General features: G+C 29.4%; 2 protein-coding genes across 2 annotated transcripts; both read right to left on the reverse strand.

The window, feature by feature from the left end:
* Positions 1-525: 525 nt before the first annotated feature.
* Positions 526-1,404, reverse strand: LOC135959908 (uncharacterized). The gene is made up of 4 exons (XM_065511045.1): positions 1,146-1,404; positions 976-1,064; positions 778-907; positions 526-679 (listed from the first exon to the last, which is right to left on the reverse strand). The coding sequence occupies exons 1-4, from the start codon at positions 1,261-1,263 to the stop codon at positions 567-569; spliced, it is 450 nt and encodes a 149-aa protein (XP_065367117.1). The 5' UTR covers positions 1,264-1,404; the 3' UTR covers positions 526-566.
* An 8,407-nt stretch (positions 1,405-9,811) lies between these two features.
* LOC135961510 (uncharacterized) lies at positions 9,812-20,023 on the reverse strand. Its single transcript, XM_065513009.1, has 8 exons — positions 19,858-20,023; positions 15,934-16,022; positions 15,717-15,873; positions 15,544-15,642; positions 11,285-11,488; positions 10,227-10,315; positions 10,010-10,166; positions 9,812-9,939 (listed from the first exon to the last, which is right to left on the reverse strand). Exons 1-8 carry the CDS (start codon positions 19,979-19,981, stop codon positions 9,857-9,859), a joined length of 1,002 nt encoding a protein of 333 aa, XP_065369081.1. The 5' UTR covers positions 19,982-20,023; the 3' UTR covers positions 9,812-9,856.
* Positions 20,024-20,261: the final 238 nt, after the last annotated feature.

Here is a 20,261-nt window from a genome sequence, read left to right on the forward strand (position 1 = left end):
CATCACTAGTACGAACAAATCTATATTACGTTGAAACCCATGAAAGACATTCACCATAAGCATTGATAAGCAATCGGCGAGCTTTAGCGGCATTTTTTTTTAAATGAAAGAAGTAACGCAAAACTTCCCGCATATAACGCTTTGTGCTATAAAATTCGACATTTTAGAAGCAAAAGAAAACTTTGTTTTTTACACTATAAAGTTCAATAACTACGTGAGAATAAAGGACAGATATGTACCCTTCAAAATGACATATAAGTTATTAAAAACAAAAACCGCATTCAAAAGATACGCCATCTATTGTAAATCCAGCATTTTTAAGTCATAAAACAGCTGGCAATCTTTATGACTCGGTTAAAAAATGTTGGCTGCATTACAATGACATGACATGACAATGTAAATTAACATAGCAATGCACAACACCTCAATATGAGTCGCCAGGACATAGCAGAGTATAAATAAATCTTTTGAGCATAAATCGTTGTCTTGTACATGTCTTTCTTTATTGAATAATAATTTAAAATTTAATTACAAAAGACATTATACGTATTATTATAATATTTATATCATGTTTGCTTTAAAAGCTCGGTTGACTTGGCCAGGGATTTTTCTTTTAGGGACTTTTTGCGAAGCTTCACAAACAAAGTGTAAATGGGATAGAGAATTAGGATTTGTACAGCTAAAAATATGAACAAGTATATATTAGTTAATCTTAAAAATAATTTAAAATATTTAAAAATAAAGTATATTGGGGGTATACACAAAAATAAAACCTACCTATTGGATAAAAAGAATCTTCTATAAAGTAAAATGCTCCTTGAAACTCTTCGATTAAAAACATAATTATACAGGCGGCCAATACAAGAATGATAAAGATTAAGAAGGGAGCCACTAGTAAATGACGTTGCTGAATTGAAAGAAATTTTTTATTTTCATTGTGTTTTTATATATAAAATATCAATTATTTGCTGCTACCTTAACCACACCTCGCATCATCAAACCCGCTAAAATGGTCACTAAAACATAAAATCCAAACACAGCAAAATACAAAATAAGATTGTGTTCTTCCAGGTATTTAAATAAATATCGAACAAATTAATTATTGACAAGTTAGTTAGTTTATTTTAATATTTAATTTATCTTACCATTTTCTTTAGAATTTATTATTCGTATGGCTTTTATTAGAGGTTCCAAAGCAAACACTATATAACTCAAGATGTGTAAAACGCCAATCAGACAAACATTTTTGGCATGCGAGTCCATGGTCTTGATATAGAGGATTTTTTAAACTAATTTTTATTTTATTTTTAATACAATATTGTGTATGTTTAGAATTCAAATAAATTAATGAAAACTAAAAATGACATTTCATATTTATATTTAAGTGAATAGACAAAACTATTTGATGCTTTATTGAGTTAAAGTTTCGTGTTGGCTGTTAATAAATTGATAAGTATCGTAAAAACAGTGGGATCAAATAGCCAGACTCTAGATATGCATGTCTTACAAGCCTGAACAATTTTTAAAAAAGCTTTGAAACGAATTTACAATGAATGGAATTAACCAACCATAACAATTGAATCTGGAAATATTTCATAGTTTAGTTAAACTTTTCTTAAAAGAGAACTATGTTTTGGTTTTACTTAAGATAAACAAACTTGAAAAATACACTGAAATATAAATAATTAATAAATAAAAGTTTTAATCATACCTACACAAGAAATAACCAAACAGCGAGTTTAGTTAAACTAGGGTTCTGTAAATTTCAGAATTAGATGTGTTTAGTTGAACTTAGTTTATGTCACTTTAAATCATACATGTACAAAAAATAACCAAAATCAATTTTAAATAACAAATAAACCATAAAATCCCTAACATTTTAAGCAAACTTACCTTAAGCGTTTTAGTTAAACTAGGTTTCTGTAGATTTCAGTTATTAAAACAACTTTGATTAAGAGAGTTAAGTTAAACTGGGTTTATGTACAAAAGTTTAAATCATACATACACAAAAAAATAACCAACTAAACAATTTAAACTTCTCTTTAAATTGTTAAGTTAAACTAAGTTTTTTGCTATTTAAGATATGTAAACAGAAACCCTAAAATTAGTTAAACTTGAAATAGACGAGTTTAGTTAAACTAGGTTTATGTAAGTTCAAATCATACAAACACAAGGAATTAATCTAAAATACAAATTTAACCTGAAAATATTTAAAGGTTTAGTTAAACTTCTCTTTAAAGAGTTTAATTAAACTAAGTTTAACTCAAAGGTTACCAGAACTAAAAAAAAATTAAATAATGAAGCTTAAAATAATTTACAATTTAATTACACTTCAATTAGACTAGTTTAGTTAAACTAGGTTTATGTAAGTTTAAATCATGCAAACACAAGAAATTAATCAGAAATACAAATTTCACCTGAAAATAGTTAAAGAATTAGTTAAACTCCTCTTTAAAGGGTTTAGTTTAACTAAGTTTTTTTCTTAATAATTGTAAAAGAAACACTGAAATTAGATAAACTTAAAATAGACGAGTTTAGTTAAACTAGGTTTATAGGTTTAAATCATGCAAACAAAAGGATTTAATCAGAAATATAAATTTATCCAGAAACTAGTTAATGGATTTAGTTAGACTTCTCTTTAAAGAGTTTAGTTAAACAAAGTTTAACTCAAAAAATACATTTCTTTGAAAAGAGTTTAATTAAACTAAATTCATATTTACGTCTCCATTTCTTGTTGTTGTCTGAGCTAAACTACCAATGAATAGCTACTATTCAGAGCACTGCAATTTGGTTGATATTTTCCAACATTTGAAAATTCAATTTGTCTTTCTTTTGTACATTCTAGTTCCACTGTGCCTTAATTGTTTTTTATTGCACCTGAATTGAGCGGTTTTTTTTTTGGAATACAGCAGGCATAAGCAATAATTCCGTACGTGTAATTCCGTACTTAATTACACCATTACGTTTGACATATTATTCTCGTTAGCTTAGATTGTAAAGGCTCTAAGTCCACTTTTAATATAAAGCCAGATTATAAGTAAAATTACACAGAAATTTGCCATCTATTGCACTGATATTAATAGCGTTGCTCTATAATATTTCAAAGGGAGCTATTATGACAAAAATGTCTTAACTAATGAGTAAATATTAGTTCTTCCAGCACACAGCTTTAGAAAAATAAACGATTCTAGAATGTTTATTTCATATACTGTAAGTTTTATAAAAATAGACTTTGCGCATTTGTTCACTAAACTAACAATATTATCATGTTGAGGACCACAATCAAAATATTTTAATATAGTCATTTGGTTATCATTTACAGGCGGGAAATACCCAGATAATATACTTTAAAAAAATATACAAGTTTTTTTTAAGCAACGCATCATTCCTAAATATATTCCGAATTAGGTGAGATTGACAAGAAAATATGTAAACTCAGTAGTTGTACCACCATTATTTTGTAATAAAAATAAATTTTCCAAACCATATACACAAAGAAAAAGAGGTGATCACAGCTTATCATTATTTTGTCGATTGGGCCACTATTTAAGGATCTACAGCCGATTTTAGGTTTTTCATATAAAAATCGATTTATGGTGGAAAATAGAGGTGATCACAGATTATTATTATTTTGTCGATTGAGCCATTATTTAAGGATCTACAGCCGATTTTAGGTTTTTCATATAAAAATCGATATTTGGTGGAAAATAGAGGTGATCACAGATTATTATTATTTTGTCGATTGGGCCACTATTTAAGGATCTACGGCCGATTTTAGGTTTTTCATATAAAAATCGATATTTGGTGGAAAATAGAGGTGATCACAGATTATTATTATTTTGTCGATTGGGCCATTATTTAAGGATCTACAGCCGAATTTAGGTTATTCATATAAAAATCGATATTTGGTGGAAAATAGAGGTGATCACAGATTATTATTATTTTGTCGATTGGGCCACTATTTAAGGATCTACAGCCGATTTTAGGTTTTTCATATAAAAATCGATATTTGGTGAAAAATAGAGGTGATCACAGATTATTATTATTTTGTCGATTGGGCCATTATTTAAGGATCTACAGCCGATTTTAGGTTTTTCATATAAAAATCGATATTTGGTGGAAAATAGAGGTGATCACAGATTATTATTATTTTGTCGATTGGGCCACTATTTAAGGATCTACAGCCGATTTTAGGTTTTTCATATAAAAATCGATATTTGGTGAAAAATAGAGGTGATCACAGATTATTATTATTTTGTCGATTGGGCCATTATTTAAGGATCTACAGACGATTTTAGGTTTTTCATATAAAAATCGATATTTGGTGGAAAATAGAGGTGATCACAGATTATTATTATTTTGTCGATTGGGCCACTATTTAAGGATCTACAGCCGATTTTAGGTTTTTCATATAAAAATCGATTTATGGTGGAAAATAGAGGTGATCACAGATTATTATTATTTTGTCGATTGGGCCACTATTTAAGGATCTACAGCCGATTTTAGGTTTTTGATATAAAAATCGATATTTGGTGGAAAATAGAGGTGATCACAGATTATTATTATTTTGTCGATTGGGCCACTATTTAAGGATCTACAGCCGATTTTAGGTTTTTCATATAAAAATCGATATTTGGTGGAAAATAGAGGTGATCACAGATTATTATTATTTTGTCGATTGGGCCACTATTTAAGGATCTACAGCCGATTTTAGGTTTTTCATATAAAAATCGATTTATGGTGGAAAATAGAGGTGATCACAGATTATTATTATTTTGTCGATTGGGCCACTATTTAAGGATCTACAGCCGATTTTAGGTTTTTCATATAAAAATCGATTTATGGTGGAAAATAGAGGTGATCACAGATTATTATTATTTTGTCGATTGGGCCACTATTTAAGGATCTACAGCCGATTTTAGGTTTTTCATATAAAAATCGATTTATGGTGGAAAATAGAGGTGATCACAGATTATTATTATTTTGTCGATTGGGCCACTATTTAAGGATCTACAGCCGATTTTAGGTTTTTCATATAAAAATCGATATTTGGTGGAAAATAGAGGTGATCACAGATTATTATTATTTTGTCGATTGGGCCACTATTTAAGGATCTACAGCCGATTTTAGGTTTTTCATATAAAAATCGATATTTGGTGGAAAATAGAGGTGATCACAGATTATTATTATTTTGTCGATTGGGCCACTATTTAAGGATCTACAGCCGATTTTAGGTTTTTCATATAAAAATCGATATTTGGTGGAAAATAGAGGTGATCACAGATTATTATTATTTTGTCGATTGGGCCACTATTTAAGGATCTACAGCCGATTTTAGGTTTTTCATATAAAAATCGATATTTGGTGGAAAATAGAGGTGATCACAGATTATTATTATTTTGTCGATTGGGCCACTATTTAAGGATCTACAGCCGATTTTAGGTTTTTGATATAAAAATCGATATTTGGTGGAAAATAGAGGTGATCACAGATTATTATTATTTTGTCGATTGGGCCACTATTTAAGGATCTACAGCCGATTTTAGGTTTTTCATATAAAAATCGATATTTGGTGGAAAATAGAGGTGATCACAGATTATTATTATTTTGTCGATTGGGCCACTATTTAAGGATCTACAGCCGATTTTAGGTTTTTCATATAAAAATCGATTTATGGTGGAAAATAGAGGTGATCACAGATTATTATTATTTTGTCGATTGGGCCACTATTTAAGGATCTACAGCCGATTTTAGGTTTTTCATATAAAAATCGATATTTGGTGGAAAATAGAGGTGATCACAGATTATTATTATTTTGTCGATTGGGCCACTATTTAAGGATCTACAGCCGATTTTAGGTTTTTGATATAAAAATCGATATTTGGTGGAAAATAGAGGTGATCACAGATTATTATTATTTTGTCGATTGGGCCACTATTTAAGGATCTACAGCCGATTTTAGGTTTTTCATATAAAAATCGATATTTGGTGGAAAATAGAGGTGATCACAGATTATTATTATTTTGTCGATTGGGCCACTATTTAAGGATCTACAGCCGATTTTAGGTTTTTCATATAAAAATCGATTTATGGTGGAAAATAGAGGTGATCACAGATTATTATTATTTTGTCGATTGGGCCACTATTTAAGGATCTACAGCCGATTTTAGGTTTTTCATATAAAAATCGATATTTGGTGGAAAATAGAGGTGATCACAGATTATTATTATTTTGTCGATTGGGCCACTATTTAAGGATCTACAGCCGATTTTAGGTTTTTCATATAAAAATCGATTTATGGTGAAAAATAGAGGTGATCACAGATTATTATTATTTTGTCGATTGGGCCACTATTTAAGGATCTACAGCCGATTTTAGGTTTTTCATATAAAAATCGATATTTGGTGGAAAATAGAGGTGATCACAGATTATTATTATTTTGTCGATTGGGCCACTATTTAAGGATCTACAGCCGATTTTAGGTTTTTGATATAAAAATCGATATTTGGTGGAAAATAGAGGTGATCACAGATTATTATTATTTTGTCGATTGGGCCACTATTTAAGGATCTACAGCCGATTTTAGGTTTTTCATATAAAAATCGATATTTGGTGGAAAATAGAGGTGATCACAGATTATTATTATTTTGTCGATTGGGCCATTATTTAAGGATCTACAGCCGATTTTAGGTTTTTCATATAAAAATCGATTTATGGTGGAAAATAGAGGTGATCACAGATTATTATTATTTTGTCGATTGGGCCACTATTTAAGGATCTACAGCCGATTTTAGGTTTTTCATATAAAAATCGATTAATGGTGGAAAATAGAGGTGATCACAGATTATTATTATTTTGTCGATTGGGCCATTATTTAAGGATCTACAGCCGATTTTAGGTTTTTCATATAAAAATCGATATTTGGTGGAAAATAGAGGTGATCACAGATTATTATTATTTTGTCGATTGAGCCATTATTTAAGGATCTACAGCCGATTTTAGGTTTTTCATATAAAAATCGATATTTGGTGGAAAATAGAGGTGATCACAGATTATTATTATTTTGTCGATTGGGCCACTATTTAAGGATCTACGGCCGATTTTAGGTTTTTCATATAAAAATCGATATTTGGTGGAAAATAGAGGTGATCACAGATTATTATTATTTTGTCGATTGGGCCATTATTTAAGGATCTACAGCCGAATTTAGGTTATTCATATAAAAATCGATATTTGGTGGAAAATAGAGGTGATCACAGATTATTATTATTTTGTCGATTGGGCCACTATTTAAGGATCTACAGCCGATTTTAGGTTTTTCATATAAAAATCGATATTTGGTGAAAAATAGAGGTGATCACAGATTATTATTATTTTGTCGATTGGGCCATTATTTAAGGATCTACAGCCGATTTTAGGTTTTTCATATAAAAATCGATATTTGGTGGAAAATAGAGGTGTCGATTGGGCCATTATTTAAGGATCTACAGCCGATTTTAGATTTTTCATATAAAAATCGATATTTGGTGGAAAATGATCACAGATTATTATTATTTTGTCGATTGGGCCACTATTTCAGGATCTACAGCCGATTTTAGGTTTTTCATATAAAAATCAATATTTGGTGGAAAATTTAGGTGATCACAGATTATTATTATTTTGTCGATTGGGCCACTATTTAAGGATCTACAGCCGATTTTAGGTTTTTCATATAAAAATCGATATTTGGTGGAAAATAGAGGTGATCACAGATTATTATTATTTTGTCGATTGGGCCACTATTTAAGGATCTACAGCCGATTTTATGTTTTTCATATAAAAATCGATATTTGGTGGAAAATAGAGGTGATCACAAATTATTATTATTTTGTCGATTGGGCCATTATTTAAGGATCTACAGCCGATTTTAGGTTTTTCATATAAAAATCGATTTTTGGTGGAAAATAGAGGTGATCACAGATTATTATTATTTTGTCGATTGGGCCATTATTTAAGGATCTACAGCCGATTTTAGGTTTTTCATATAAAAATCGATATTTGGTGGAAAATAGAGGTGATCACAGATTATTATTATTTTGTCGATTGGGCCATTATTTAAGGATCTACAGCCGATTTTAGGTTTTTCATATAAAAATCGATATTTGGTGGAAAATAGAGGTGATCACAGATTATTATTATTTTGTCGATTGGGCCATTATTTAAGGATCTACAGCCGATTTTAGGTTTTTCATATAAAAATCGATATTTGGTGAAAAATAGAGGTGATCACAGATTATTATTATTTTGTTGATTGGGCCACTATTTAAGGAGGATTTATTTTCCACCAATTTTTCATATAATTGGTGGAAAATAGAGGTGATCACAGATTATTATTATTTTGTCGATTGGGCCATTATTTAAGGATCTACAGCCGATTTTAGGTTTTTCATATAAAAATCGATTTATGGTGGAAAATAGAGGTGATCACAGATTATTATTATTTTGTCGATTGGGCCACTATTTAAGGATCTACAGCCGATTTTAGGTTTTTCATATAAAAATCGATATTTGGTGGAAAATAGAGGTGATCACAGATTATTATTATTTTGTCGATTGGGCCACTATTTAAGGATCTACAGCCGATTTTAGGTTTTTCATATAAAAATCGATATTTGGTGGAAAATAGAGGTGATCACAGATTATTATTATTTTGTCGATTGGGCCATTATTTAAGGATCTACAGCCGATTTTAGGTTTTTCATATAAAAATCGATATTTGGTGGAAAATTTAGGTGATCACAGATTATTATTATTTTGTCGATTGGGCCATTATTTAAGGATCTACAGCCGATTTTAGGTTTTTCATATAAAAATCGATATTTGGTGGAAAATTTAGGTGATCACAGATTATTATTATTTTGTCGATTGGGCCATTATTTAAGGATCTACAGCCGATTTTAGGTTTTTCATATAAAAATCGATATTTGGTGGAAAATTTAGGTGATCACAGATTATCATTATTTTGTCGATTGGGCCACTATTTAAGGATCTACAGCCGATTTTAGGTTTTTCATATAAAAATCGATATTTGGTGGAAAATAGAGGTGATCACAGATTATTATTATTTTGTCGATTGGGCCATTATTTAAGGATCTACAGCCGATTTTAGGTTTTTCATATAAAAATTGATATTTGGTGGAAAATAGAGGTGATCACAGATTATTATTATTTTGTCGATTGGGCCATTATTTAAGGATCTACAGATTGATTTTAGGTTTTTCATATAAAAATCGATTTATGGTGGAAAATAGAGGTGATCACAGATTATTATTATTTTGTCGATTGGGCCATTATTTAAGGATCTACAGCCGATTTTAGGTTTTTCATATAAAAATTGATATTTGGTGGAAAATTTAGGTGATCACAGATTATTATTATTATTTTGTCGATTGGGCCATTATTTAAGGATCTACAGCCGATCTTAGGTTTTTCATATAAAAATCGATATTTGGTGGAAAATTTAGGTGATCACAGATTATTATTATTATTTTGTCGATTGGGCCATTATTTAAGGATCTACAGCCGATCTTAGGTTTTTCATATAAAAATCGATATTTGGTGGAAAATAGAGGTGATCACAGATTATTATTATTTTGTCGATTGGGCCACTATTTAAGGATCTACAGCCGATTTTAGGTTAACCAAAAAACATATAAAAATCGATATTTGGTGGAAAATAGAGGTGATCATTAAGGAGGTAATTTAAGGATTATTGGTGGAAAATACAGGTGATACAGAGTATCATTAAACTAGTCACATGAAAACAACAATGTATTTATAAACATATTTATTTATATAGAAAACTTATGAACAATTACTAGACAGCAATTATTAGACTTTTATGTTTGCGTATATCTCTGTATAACGTATAAATGGCCCACATTATAAAAGTGAAAATAGCTAGAAATATAAATAAGATAATGTGAAATTGCAAAATAAAATAAAGTGGAAATATTTTCCATTAACTTACCAATTCCAACTAAATCCTTAAACAGTATTTCTGCAGCTGTAGACAAGGAAATATCAAGGAAAATGACAGCTATTATGTCATAACCGAAACGAGCACAGTTGATAACGAAACCAATGCCACTTAATATCAGCCAGGGTAGCATCAATTTGTGGCGTTTCTATAAATATTAGAAATGATGCAGTTCTTTTAATGAATTGACTTAGTTGGAATTACTTACGTTTACAATGCCCGTTATGAGTAGACCGGATATAAGGATCATTATTAAACATACTACTATTACTATAATTAATAGTGTCTTATAAATTTCTAGATTTAAAGATAACAAAGAAACAAATTATTAAGTTTATTGTTTATTAGTTATTAAACAGATTCATTTTGTAATAGTGATGGAAAGGAAAATATCAAATAAAAAGGGGTTACTTTTTTATGAGTGCGGCTCGGAGTAGCGATGAGCGATCCCGTGATTTCTCAGTGAATGTGATTTATAAATCACTGTTCTTTTAAACAATGACCGTGATCACGTTTTGTCTATATTAAGCAAAATAGCAGCAATGTTAAATGTGCTCTTATGTTAACCAAAAAACTAATTAAAACATAGGTAAACAACAGAATTAAGCATGCAAATACCCAAAAAATTTACGAGAACTTAAACATTTAATTTTATAACTTGTGTGGGAGAGACACTCATACATATAACTATGAATTAACAGTATGGTAAACAAGTAAGAAAGTCGGACCATGTTACACCCTACACCGATTATGGACCAATCACCATAAAATTAGGTGGCATGTCTTCTGTATATATGAAACTAATTTGTATTGAATTTTATTGGAATATTTCCGGTAGAGGACCTTATATGAAATCTATGACTAATTATTAACTGATCGTGCGAGTTCGGCTTTTATTTGGTTTTGATATCTATATAACTAAGATATTTTAGTAGAAATAATGGGCCAATTATAATCAAATTCAATAGGCTTTGTCCTTGGGACAATAAAAATTTTGTCGAATAACAAATCTTTAAATCAGCAAATGATCCTGAGCAGTTTGGTATACTTTAAGTTGTGTGTTTTGGGACAATAATTTTGCACGTTACAAACATCAGCACTAACTAACTCCCCACTATGGTGGTGTAGGGTATAAAAATTCTACATAAATCTGAAAGAATCTTTATTCTTCATATTTCAATGTCCGATTAGACTAATATCTGTAATTATTACCATTTTGTTACTTCACTATTGCTTTCTTAAAATAAAGTTCTTCTCACAACTCACCATATTCCTCCTGCCGCCCCGGATTCCGTTCCATGTCTGCATTTATTACCACAATGGCATCGCTGGCAAAATATGTGCTCACAATATAGAACAGAACATGAAGACTGCCAATAATGACACCCAGAGTGGAAAGACTGCAACACTTCATTGTTTTTGTTTTTTTTTTTGTAATTTTAATTTGAGCAGCTTGCGAACTGTCTGTTTAATCAAATCAATTCCCTGAAAGTCACTAAAATGTTGAATTGAATTATTTAGTAATTAAGTTCATTCATTACATTCATGAGAGTGACTCAAGCTTTATTTATAATGAGAGAACAAAACTGAATTACTCTTATTAAAAATATACAGCTGAGCCGACAGTGGAAATCACTTACACGATTCTAAAATAAACAACTTAGAATTAATTAGGTATTTCATTTGTAATAACCTTTATCTTATGCAATAATACCCTTTATATATTTTTGAGTACATTTAAAGGATTTCTATAGAAAGTCCAAATTTTTAATTTAAAAAAATATGTAGAAAGAACCCTCTTTGTAGAGATCCTTTATGGTCTGTTTACAAAATGATATTTTCTTGTACGATCAGTAAAATTCCTGATTTCAATACACATTTCATTGATCTTGGCTCTATTAGCAATCTAAGTATAAGCAGTATGTATGTAGTTCTATTAGTACACCCAGAGACAAAAACAACTAAAAATCAATAAAATATTGATTCAATAAGAAACATTGAGGAAAGTCTAGTATTGTTGAAATTTTTTATTTCAATATGGAAAAATATTAATTTAAAGTTTAATATTAATATAATTTTTCTATTACATATGTATATATAATGAAAATTATGGAATTAACCGAGATATGCCGACTGTACTACATGTAGTTCTTGTTTACAGGATACGTCACGTTTATCAAAGTACCATTTTTTCTTGTTCACATACTTAGTACTCACCACTACCTCATGGGAGATTGTGTGATCGCATTATTTTTTGCTACTATTTTTGAGTTATTGAATTTTTAGTTTGTGATATTTTCAAAATGCCCATATTTAGTCATTATGGACATATCTCGTTTGTACTGAAAGTAAAATTTTGTACATTTACAAATGAATAAATGCTATATTTTTTTGAAATTTATATTTATGAAGAGTAGCTTGATTGTTATATGCATGAATGTTTCATTATTGCGTTTTAGTTTTTTTTGTTGTGACCCCAATGTCCTCTATATTGGACGACTTAAAAAACCACTTTTTTCAATAAATTTTTAAAAAACTTTAATTGCACTGTTTTTTATTTCTCATTTGCTTCCAAAATAAAATAAAAGTACTTTTAAAATGATCAAGCTCAAGCCGTCGGCATATCTGGGTTAATATGACGCGTTTTTTAAGTTATAGGTTTTCCCTAAGTGTATGTTTGTGTGTTAACTAGTAAATTTATTTTAATATTATCTCTTGCCTTTTACAAATAATATTAAATACAAAATAAACGAGAAACGAACTGCTGTAAAATGATACTTTTGGGGAAATACCACTTACATAACAATTAAGAGAGTTGCCTATGTCGTTTTTTGGTTAAAAATTAATTCTTGCGAAATTGAATTGATTCCTAAATTTCGTTGAATAACACGGACAGCAGTCTCCCAGTTTTACCCAAAGTTATGCACATTTTTTTATGGTCCCCAAAAGATTTTGGATCTCGGTGTCATTTTTGCAAAAAAGTGATAATTTTCTCAGGCTCATTTCTTGCCAACAGTTCGTACAAAAATTGTGAATCGCAAAAAAAAACTATAAAAAATTCCATTTTTTTACCATTTTTCCTCTATTCAGGACCATAGGTAGCAAACCGTTCAAAATTAAAAGAAACAATCAACTACAAAAATGTACCTAAGATCTCAGTAAACTACTTTCTAGAACATATGAACTTCCTAGGAATGATTCTTAACACCGTTTAGGTAGGTCAATTTAAGTTAGTAAGAAAAAACTAAAGGAATTAAGTCTTTTGGGCCATAAACTATTAAATTATTATAAACTAAAGCATACTTTTAGGCAGCTTAAAAAAAATATTTTGAATTTTTTTAAAGTTTTTTTAGATTTTGATCTTGAAGATGAAGTTTTTATTGATTTTTAGTGTACTTTTGATTTATAAAATTTAAAAAATAACTTGAATGATTCAGTTTATTTAATTATAAAAAACATTAAAATTAGCACCATTCATATTAACTGTATTTTTCGTAATTTTAATTTGAGCATCATTTTAACCCCAATTGCCATTAAGGGTTAATTTCCATTTTTGTGCTGTTATTATAAATACTAGACTTCATGTTATATTTTTCTTAAGTTTAAACATTTTATTTTTTTGGTCATAAATGCGAATAGGTTAACTGTATCCTATGAAGACAAAAACTCATAGGGCCATTATTACAACTTGCCTTTATAGTTAAAGTTAACATTAGGGGTACCTTTTTCTATTGCTTGAAGTTACCTTTAATTATAAAAGCAAGTTGTAATAATGGCCCATAGACAAGTAAATATGGATATATTTTAAGTAAAAATGAGCTTTTATTTTAATATTTCTCAAAATATTGTTACGTTTTAACCTTTTCAAAACGCTGGTTTATTTCCTTTAAATAAACCGGATACTTTTGATTGCAAATAAAAACCGCTTAGTAGTTTGAAAATGGTAACAACTCTTTATTTATTCAAATGTACAACAACAACAGAATTAAATAGTCACTCAATGTTTTTTATACACGTTTATAAATTCTCAGAAATACAGACACAATTTATAATGTACACGAATTTACTTGAAAAACACAACATACTTTAAGGCACTAGTTGATGTTTATTCGAAAAGCGTCTCTGATAAACTCGATAACTACTGCAACCTCTGCCATTATTTATAACACTGCCATCTGCACTCTAGATTGCTCTTTAACTGTCAAAGTTCGAATATTCTAGATCATACGCCATCTGTGGTGTACTTTCTACAATGTTCTTTAACTGAATATTCGAATTCAAACAGCGTTGCCAACTTACGATCAATGGTCAACTGAAAGCTTTTATTTAATAATGCCCACAGATATGTTACAGTTTAATAGCAAACAGCAATGTTATTTGAAAGCATTATGCTACTTTTAAATCAGCCCTTAAAATCGTTATATTTGAATTCAAGTACAGTTTCGTAACAATATGTTAATTTTGTTCCTACATTTATAGTTAATGGATATCTTATGGATACTTGGTATGTGTTATTTTGCTACCATTTTACGTATTGCAAATGGGTGGTATCAGAAGCGAAGAGCAACGAGTTAGCCTAGTTATAAAAATATATCCCTAAATTTCAATTATCTCGAGAACTCTTCATGGTCACATTCTGAATTTTATATATGTTTTTAATCGTATAATAGCTTATATTTAAGTAAAATCTTTGGGAGGGTGTCCGTTTTTGAGATATCTTTTGGTCGAGAACGATTTTTAATGCTACATCCTGTTTTGATGAGAAACAGATTTCTAGAAAAAACTTTAAAATCTATAAAATCTGACTAAATTTTGCCGCAAAATTTAGGACACCATTTAAATCCCTAAGCAATTGAAGGGAATGTTATTTAGTAATTGCATTTTAATAATACAGTAGTTTTGACTTACCTGCCTTTCACTTAAGTGCACAAAACTTGTGTTTTGTATATTTATTTACCAAACTCCATATAAATTCGTTAATTTAAGTGCATTGTTCATACCTGCACATTTAAGATAAGTGCATAATACTTTTGGAAGCTATAAACTGGTTTTCATGAAAAAAATTTAATTTAGCTGCCTAATACAAAATTAAATCAAAACAAATAAGAAAAATACGATTTTTAATGAAAAAATATGTTGTACACTTCTTAATAATTTTAAAAGTAGCTAAAATATCAATTTGACGTTATTTTTAGACGGAAAAATCACAAAGCTTCGTGTAAATTATTTGCCGTTAGCTGCTTTTTTGGGCAGTAAACTGCAAATGCACTTACCAGCATCAATGAGCAGGTAAGTGCATTGAGGTTAACTGCTTTTTTAAATTACCTGCAAAAAAATATCGTGCAAAGTTGATTGTGCAGGTAAGTCAAAATTACTGTATACCGATCTGCCAAGAAATAATACCAGATCATGCATATTGTATTTTGTACATTTTATTTATAAACATTTGTATTTCGATAAAAAATTTATGAACAATTAAAATCATATTTAATTTTGATAATAACTGGGTGAGGCCTAATATTCACCTCGGCTATTGTTCAGTACTCGTGCCGACATTTGACTATTCTCCTTGCGCATATCTCTATACAAAACAGAAATGAGCCGCAACATCAAAGCGGAAAAGGCTAAAAATGTATATAGAAGAAAACTCCATTAGTGCAAAAATAAAATAATGTGAAAATGTTTTCCCTTAACTTACCAATTCCAACTAAACCCGCAAGAAATCCGATTATAAATGTGGTCGGGGGAATGCCTTGGATTAGGGCAACAATTATGTGATAACCAAACCATGCACAGTTGCCAACGATACCAATGCTACTAAGTATCAGCCAGGGAAGCATCAATTTGTGGCGTCTCTATAAATATTTATTAAAATGTTTTAAATCGTAATAAATTTATTAGTTGGACTAACTTACCTTTACAATGCCCGTTATTAGTAGACCGGATACAAGGATCATTATAAAAAATACTACTATTAATACAATGAATAGTATTTTCAAAATGGCTAGATTTGAAGATTACAAAGAAAAATTGTTAAGTTTATTATTAATTAAATAGTTATTAAACATTTTCATTTTGCAATAGTCCATTTTATGAATTTTTTTTTATGCTATGAATTTCAAAATATGACACTTGAACATTTTAGTAAAAACGGGCAATGTTAACCTGTGCAGCATCGTCGCAGAAGTACGTCAACAATAATGCAAACTGCAAACATTTTGTTATGAAATTTTAATTTCCTTTTGTAGTCATAACGTAATCGTAATTAATACTGATTTATGTTTCCAACAGGAACAAAAAATGACAGACGGACATGGATTAATCGACTCGCCATATATAAGGATCCAGAATAAAGTACATATATATTTTATAAACTTTATAGGGAACAAAAATTTGCAAAAAAATTTTTTTTAATTTCGTTTACTAAAAATATTTAAAATTTGTATTTTAAAGTATAATTTGGTAAAGGTAGTGTTTATAAAAAACCGATTTGTCGGTTAACCGAAATTGGCCTTTTTTCGAAAACCGGGTTTTTGGTTAACCGACTGAAAATAATTAATTTAAAAGTTTAAACAATACATTTGTATATGTCGAAAAAATAAAATAAATTAAAATTTATAGTTTTTAGTAGTCAGGAATGATTAATATTGTTACGAAATTGTACTTGAATTCAAATATAACGATTTTAACGGCTGATTTAAAGTTGTATAATGCTTTCAAATAGCAGTGCCTCTCAAACTGTAACATATCTGTGGGCATTATTAACATTGAATAAAAGCTTTGAGTTGATTATTGATCGTAAGTATGGCAATGCTGAATGTTTGCTGCGACTCGTATATTCGAATATTCGAGTTTTGACAGTTAAAGAACATTGTAGAAAGTTCACCAGAGATGGCGTATGTATTCGAAAGCTCTATGCTTCGAATATACGAGCTTTGACTGTTAAAGAACAATCTAGAGTGCAGATGGCAGTGTTATAAATAGTGGCAGAGGTTGCATTCGTTAGTTAGTTTTATCAGAGACGCTAATCGAATAAACATCAACCGAGTGCCTTATGCCATGTTTCCACGGCAGTCTGAATTACTTAATTCACGTTTTGAATTACGATTGCGAATCAACCTGTTTACACGACAACATTCGTAATTCAGTTTGACATTTATTTATTTCTTCTTCTTGTTTTTTTTTCTTCTGTTTACATGTTTTGTTTTTTTGTTTATTTTGTTTGTTTGGTGCGAATTTTAAATTTGTAATTTAGCAATGGATAAAAAAGGTAAGTAAAAACATAAAATTGTAGCATTATTAATTAAACAAATATAATTTAATTATTATTTTCATTATTAGAAAAAAGAAAAAGTGCAAGCAAGTTGGACCAGGGCAGCGAGCGGGCTTTATTAAAGGTGTGGGCTGAAAGAATGGCAGAGCTGCTACTATGAATTTAACTTTAATCAGACTTTTTATTTCTTTTAATTTATTTATTTAATACAAAAATCTTTTCTTTGTTTTGACATTTTTGTTTGGACAGCTGATTTTGATACATAAATAATCGATAAAAATTAGAGATGACAGTCATTCGTTCGTAATTCATAAGGTAATTAAAACTGAATTACGTACGAACAAGGTAATTCGCACTTGAAATTTTGTATGGCGAATCATGTAATTCAGTTCGTAATTGGGGGTTGAATGACGAATGAGAGCGTGAATGACGAATAATGCCATCGTGTGAACATGGTATTAACGTGCTGTATTTTCCAGTAAATTCTTATACATTATAAAGTGTGTCTGTATTTCCGCGAATTCTGTTGTTGTACATTTTAAATAAAGAGTTGTTACAATTTTTAAACTACTAAACAGCTTATAATGCCAATGAAATCAAAATTACTTGAAAACACATTTCTGTGTAAAGTGTAAAAGAAGGATAATTTCCATTTTTTTTTTCACAAAACCATAAGAATGTAATTTTAACTTTCTAAAGTTTCATTTAAAAAATACATGATATTTCATCAACTTTTTATGAAAAATCCCAAATATATGAAAACTTGACTTCTGAACCTGTCTGAGAAAGGTTTCGAATTGTTTTATTTTGCACAGAGTTCAAAATAGATAAGCACCAAGGCCCTAAAAATTGAACATTTTGTTGGAATTTGACTTGAATGCAAATAAGTATAATTATGTTTGAAACTTGAAAAATATTTGAAATTTATGTATGTTTCCTTTTTTACTAAAGAATGCTATTAATACAAATAGTAATACAACTATAATTCAATTGCTTGACTATAATTCAAGGCTTGAATTACACTTGCTTTCCAGTAAAAATGCTTATTGGGTATATTTTTCGGTATCATAATATTGTTACGTTTTAACCTTTTCAAAACGCTGGTTTATTTCCTTTAAATAAACCGGATACTTTTGATTGCAAATAAAAGCCGTTTAGTAGTTTGAAAACGGTAACAACTCTTTATTTATTGAAATGTACAACAACAACAGAATTAAATAGTCACTCAATGTTTTTTTTATACACGTTTGCAAATTCGCAGAAATACAGACACAATTTATAATGTACACGTATTTACTTGAAAAACACAACATACTTTAAGGCACTCAGTTGATGTTTATTCGAAAAGCGTCTCTGATAAACTCACTAACTACTGCAACTTCTTATAACACTGCATTACCATCTAGAAAGCTCTATTTCTACAATGTTCCTTAATAGGGGGGTCAGACGGCATGTATTGCTTGTGTATTGGGACATGTATTCGATACATATGGTATTCCATGTGTATGTCAAAATTCACGTTATACATACGATTCATAATTTCCACGTTCAAACATACATATGTAATTGCATGTGACATAACCTCTATTAGTTTATATGTTTGTTGTTTTTAACAATATATTTATTTAAAACATTTTTAAATCACAATAAATATATTTAATGCAATGAAATTTATTTTGTAATGATTTTTCTTTACTATTTTTTGTTTTGTTTTTTTATTTTGCACTCACACAGTGTTGTATTTCAAAATACAACACTGTTATACACGCGAAAATAGAACATGCTCTAATTGCCAAAAATGTCACGTGTAATACACATGTATTTTACATACACAAAGTTTCATATGTATCACACGGTATGTATATGTTTACATATGGAAAAATGTCCCAATACATGGCACAAAACACAAGCAATACATGTCGTCTGACCCCCCTTTAACTGAATATTCGAATTCAAACAGCGTTGCCAACTTACGATCAATGGTCAACTGAAAGCCTTCACTTAATAATGCCCACAGATATGTTACAGTTTTGCATTATGCTACTTTTAAATCTTTTGAATTCAAGTACAATTTCGTAACAATATTCTGAAATTGAGCCAAAGTAAATGTAGATTTTTGGCTTAGCCAAGTTAGACAAACACTAATAGCAGAGCATTTCTGAATCTTTGAAGAGTTAAAACACATGGTCTTTCATTAAAATTTTTTCATAAACGAGTATAATTATTGTTGCACTATCTTTGTCCAGCTGGTTCGTCAGTCCCATAACTTTTTAATAACTCGAAGATTTCCTAAGCGAGAAATAAAATTCAGTAACTTTACAATTCACCTATAATGAGAAAAGTTCATGCGTTTTGTATTGTCATTGTCCATTTAGACTAAAAACAAGTGTTACAATATCCCATCTCTTTTTAATTCCAAAAACTAAAACTTTAATGAAAATCTGTATAATTTCGGTAAAATCAAGATTTTTCGATATTTTACAATATTTGTTACTTTAAAAAATTTGTATTTTACCGATTTATGTAAATTGTTACTTCATATAGGAAAATTCTTCTCACAACTTACCCAATTCTTTCATTGTATTTATTTTCACAATGACATCGATTGCAGAAATTATGCCCAGAATGTAGACCAGTACATTAAGACTGCCAATGATAACACCCAAAGTGGATCGATTGCAACACTTCATTGCTGTGTTTAAAGATTTTTTTAAGATTTAGTTTTTTTTTTTCTTCAAATTTAATATCTTCAATTTGAGCAGCTAACAAGCTGCCTGTGCAAACAAATCAAATTACTTAAAGTCACTAAATTCTTGAATTGAATTATTTTAAGAAGTTGCTGAACACATCAAACACACACTTTATTGTATGTATGAAAGTATGTATTCATTCATGTACCCAATAATGTGTGAAACATAGCGAAATTCAAATGGAATGGAAACTAGAAAAAAAAGAAACAAAAAAAAATTA

The sequence above is a fragment of the Calliphora vicina genome, chromosome 5, assembly GCF_958450345.1.
Source record: "Calliphora vicina chromosome 5, idCalVici1.1, whole genome shotgun sequence".
Classification (NCBI taxonomy): domain Eukaryota; kingdom Metazoa; phylum Arthropoda; class Insecta; order Diptera; family Calliphoridae; genus Calliphora; species Calliphora vicina.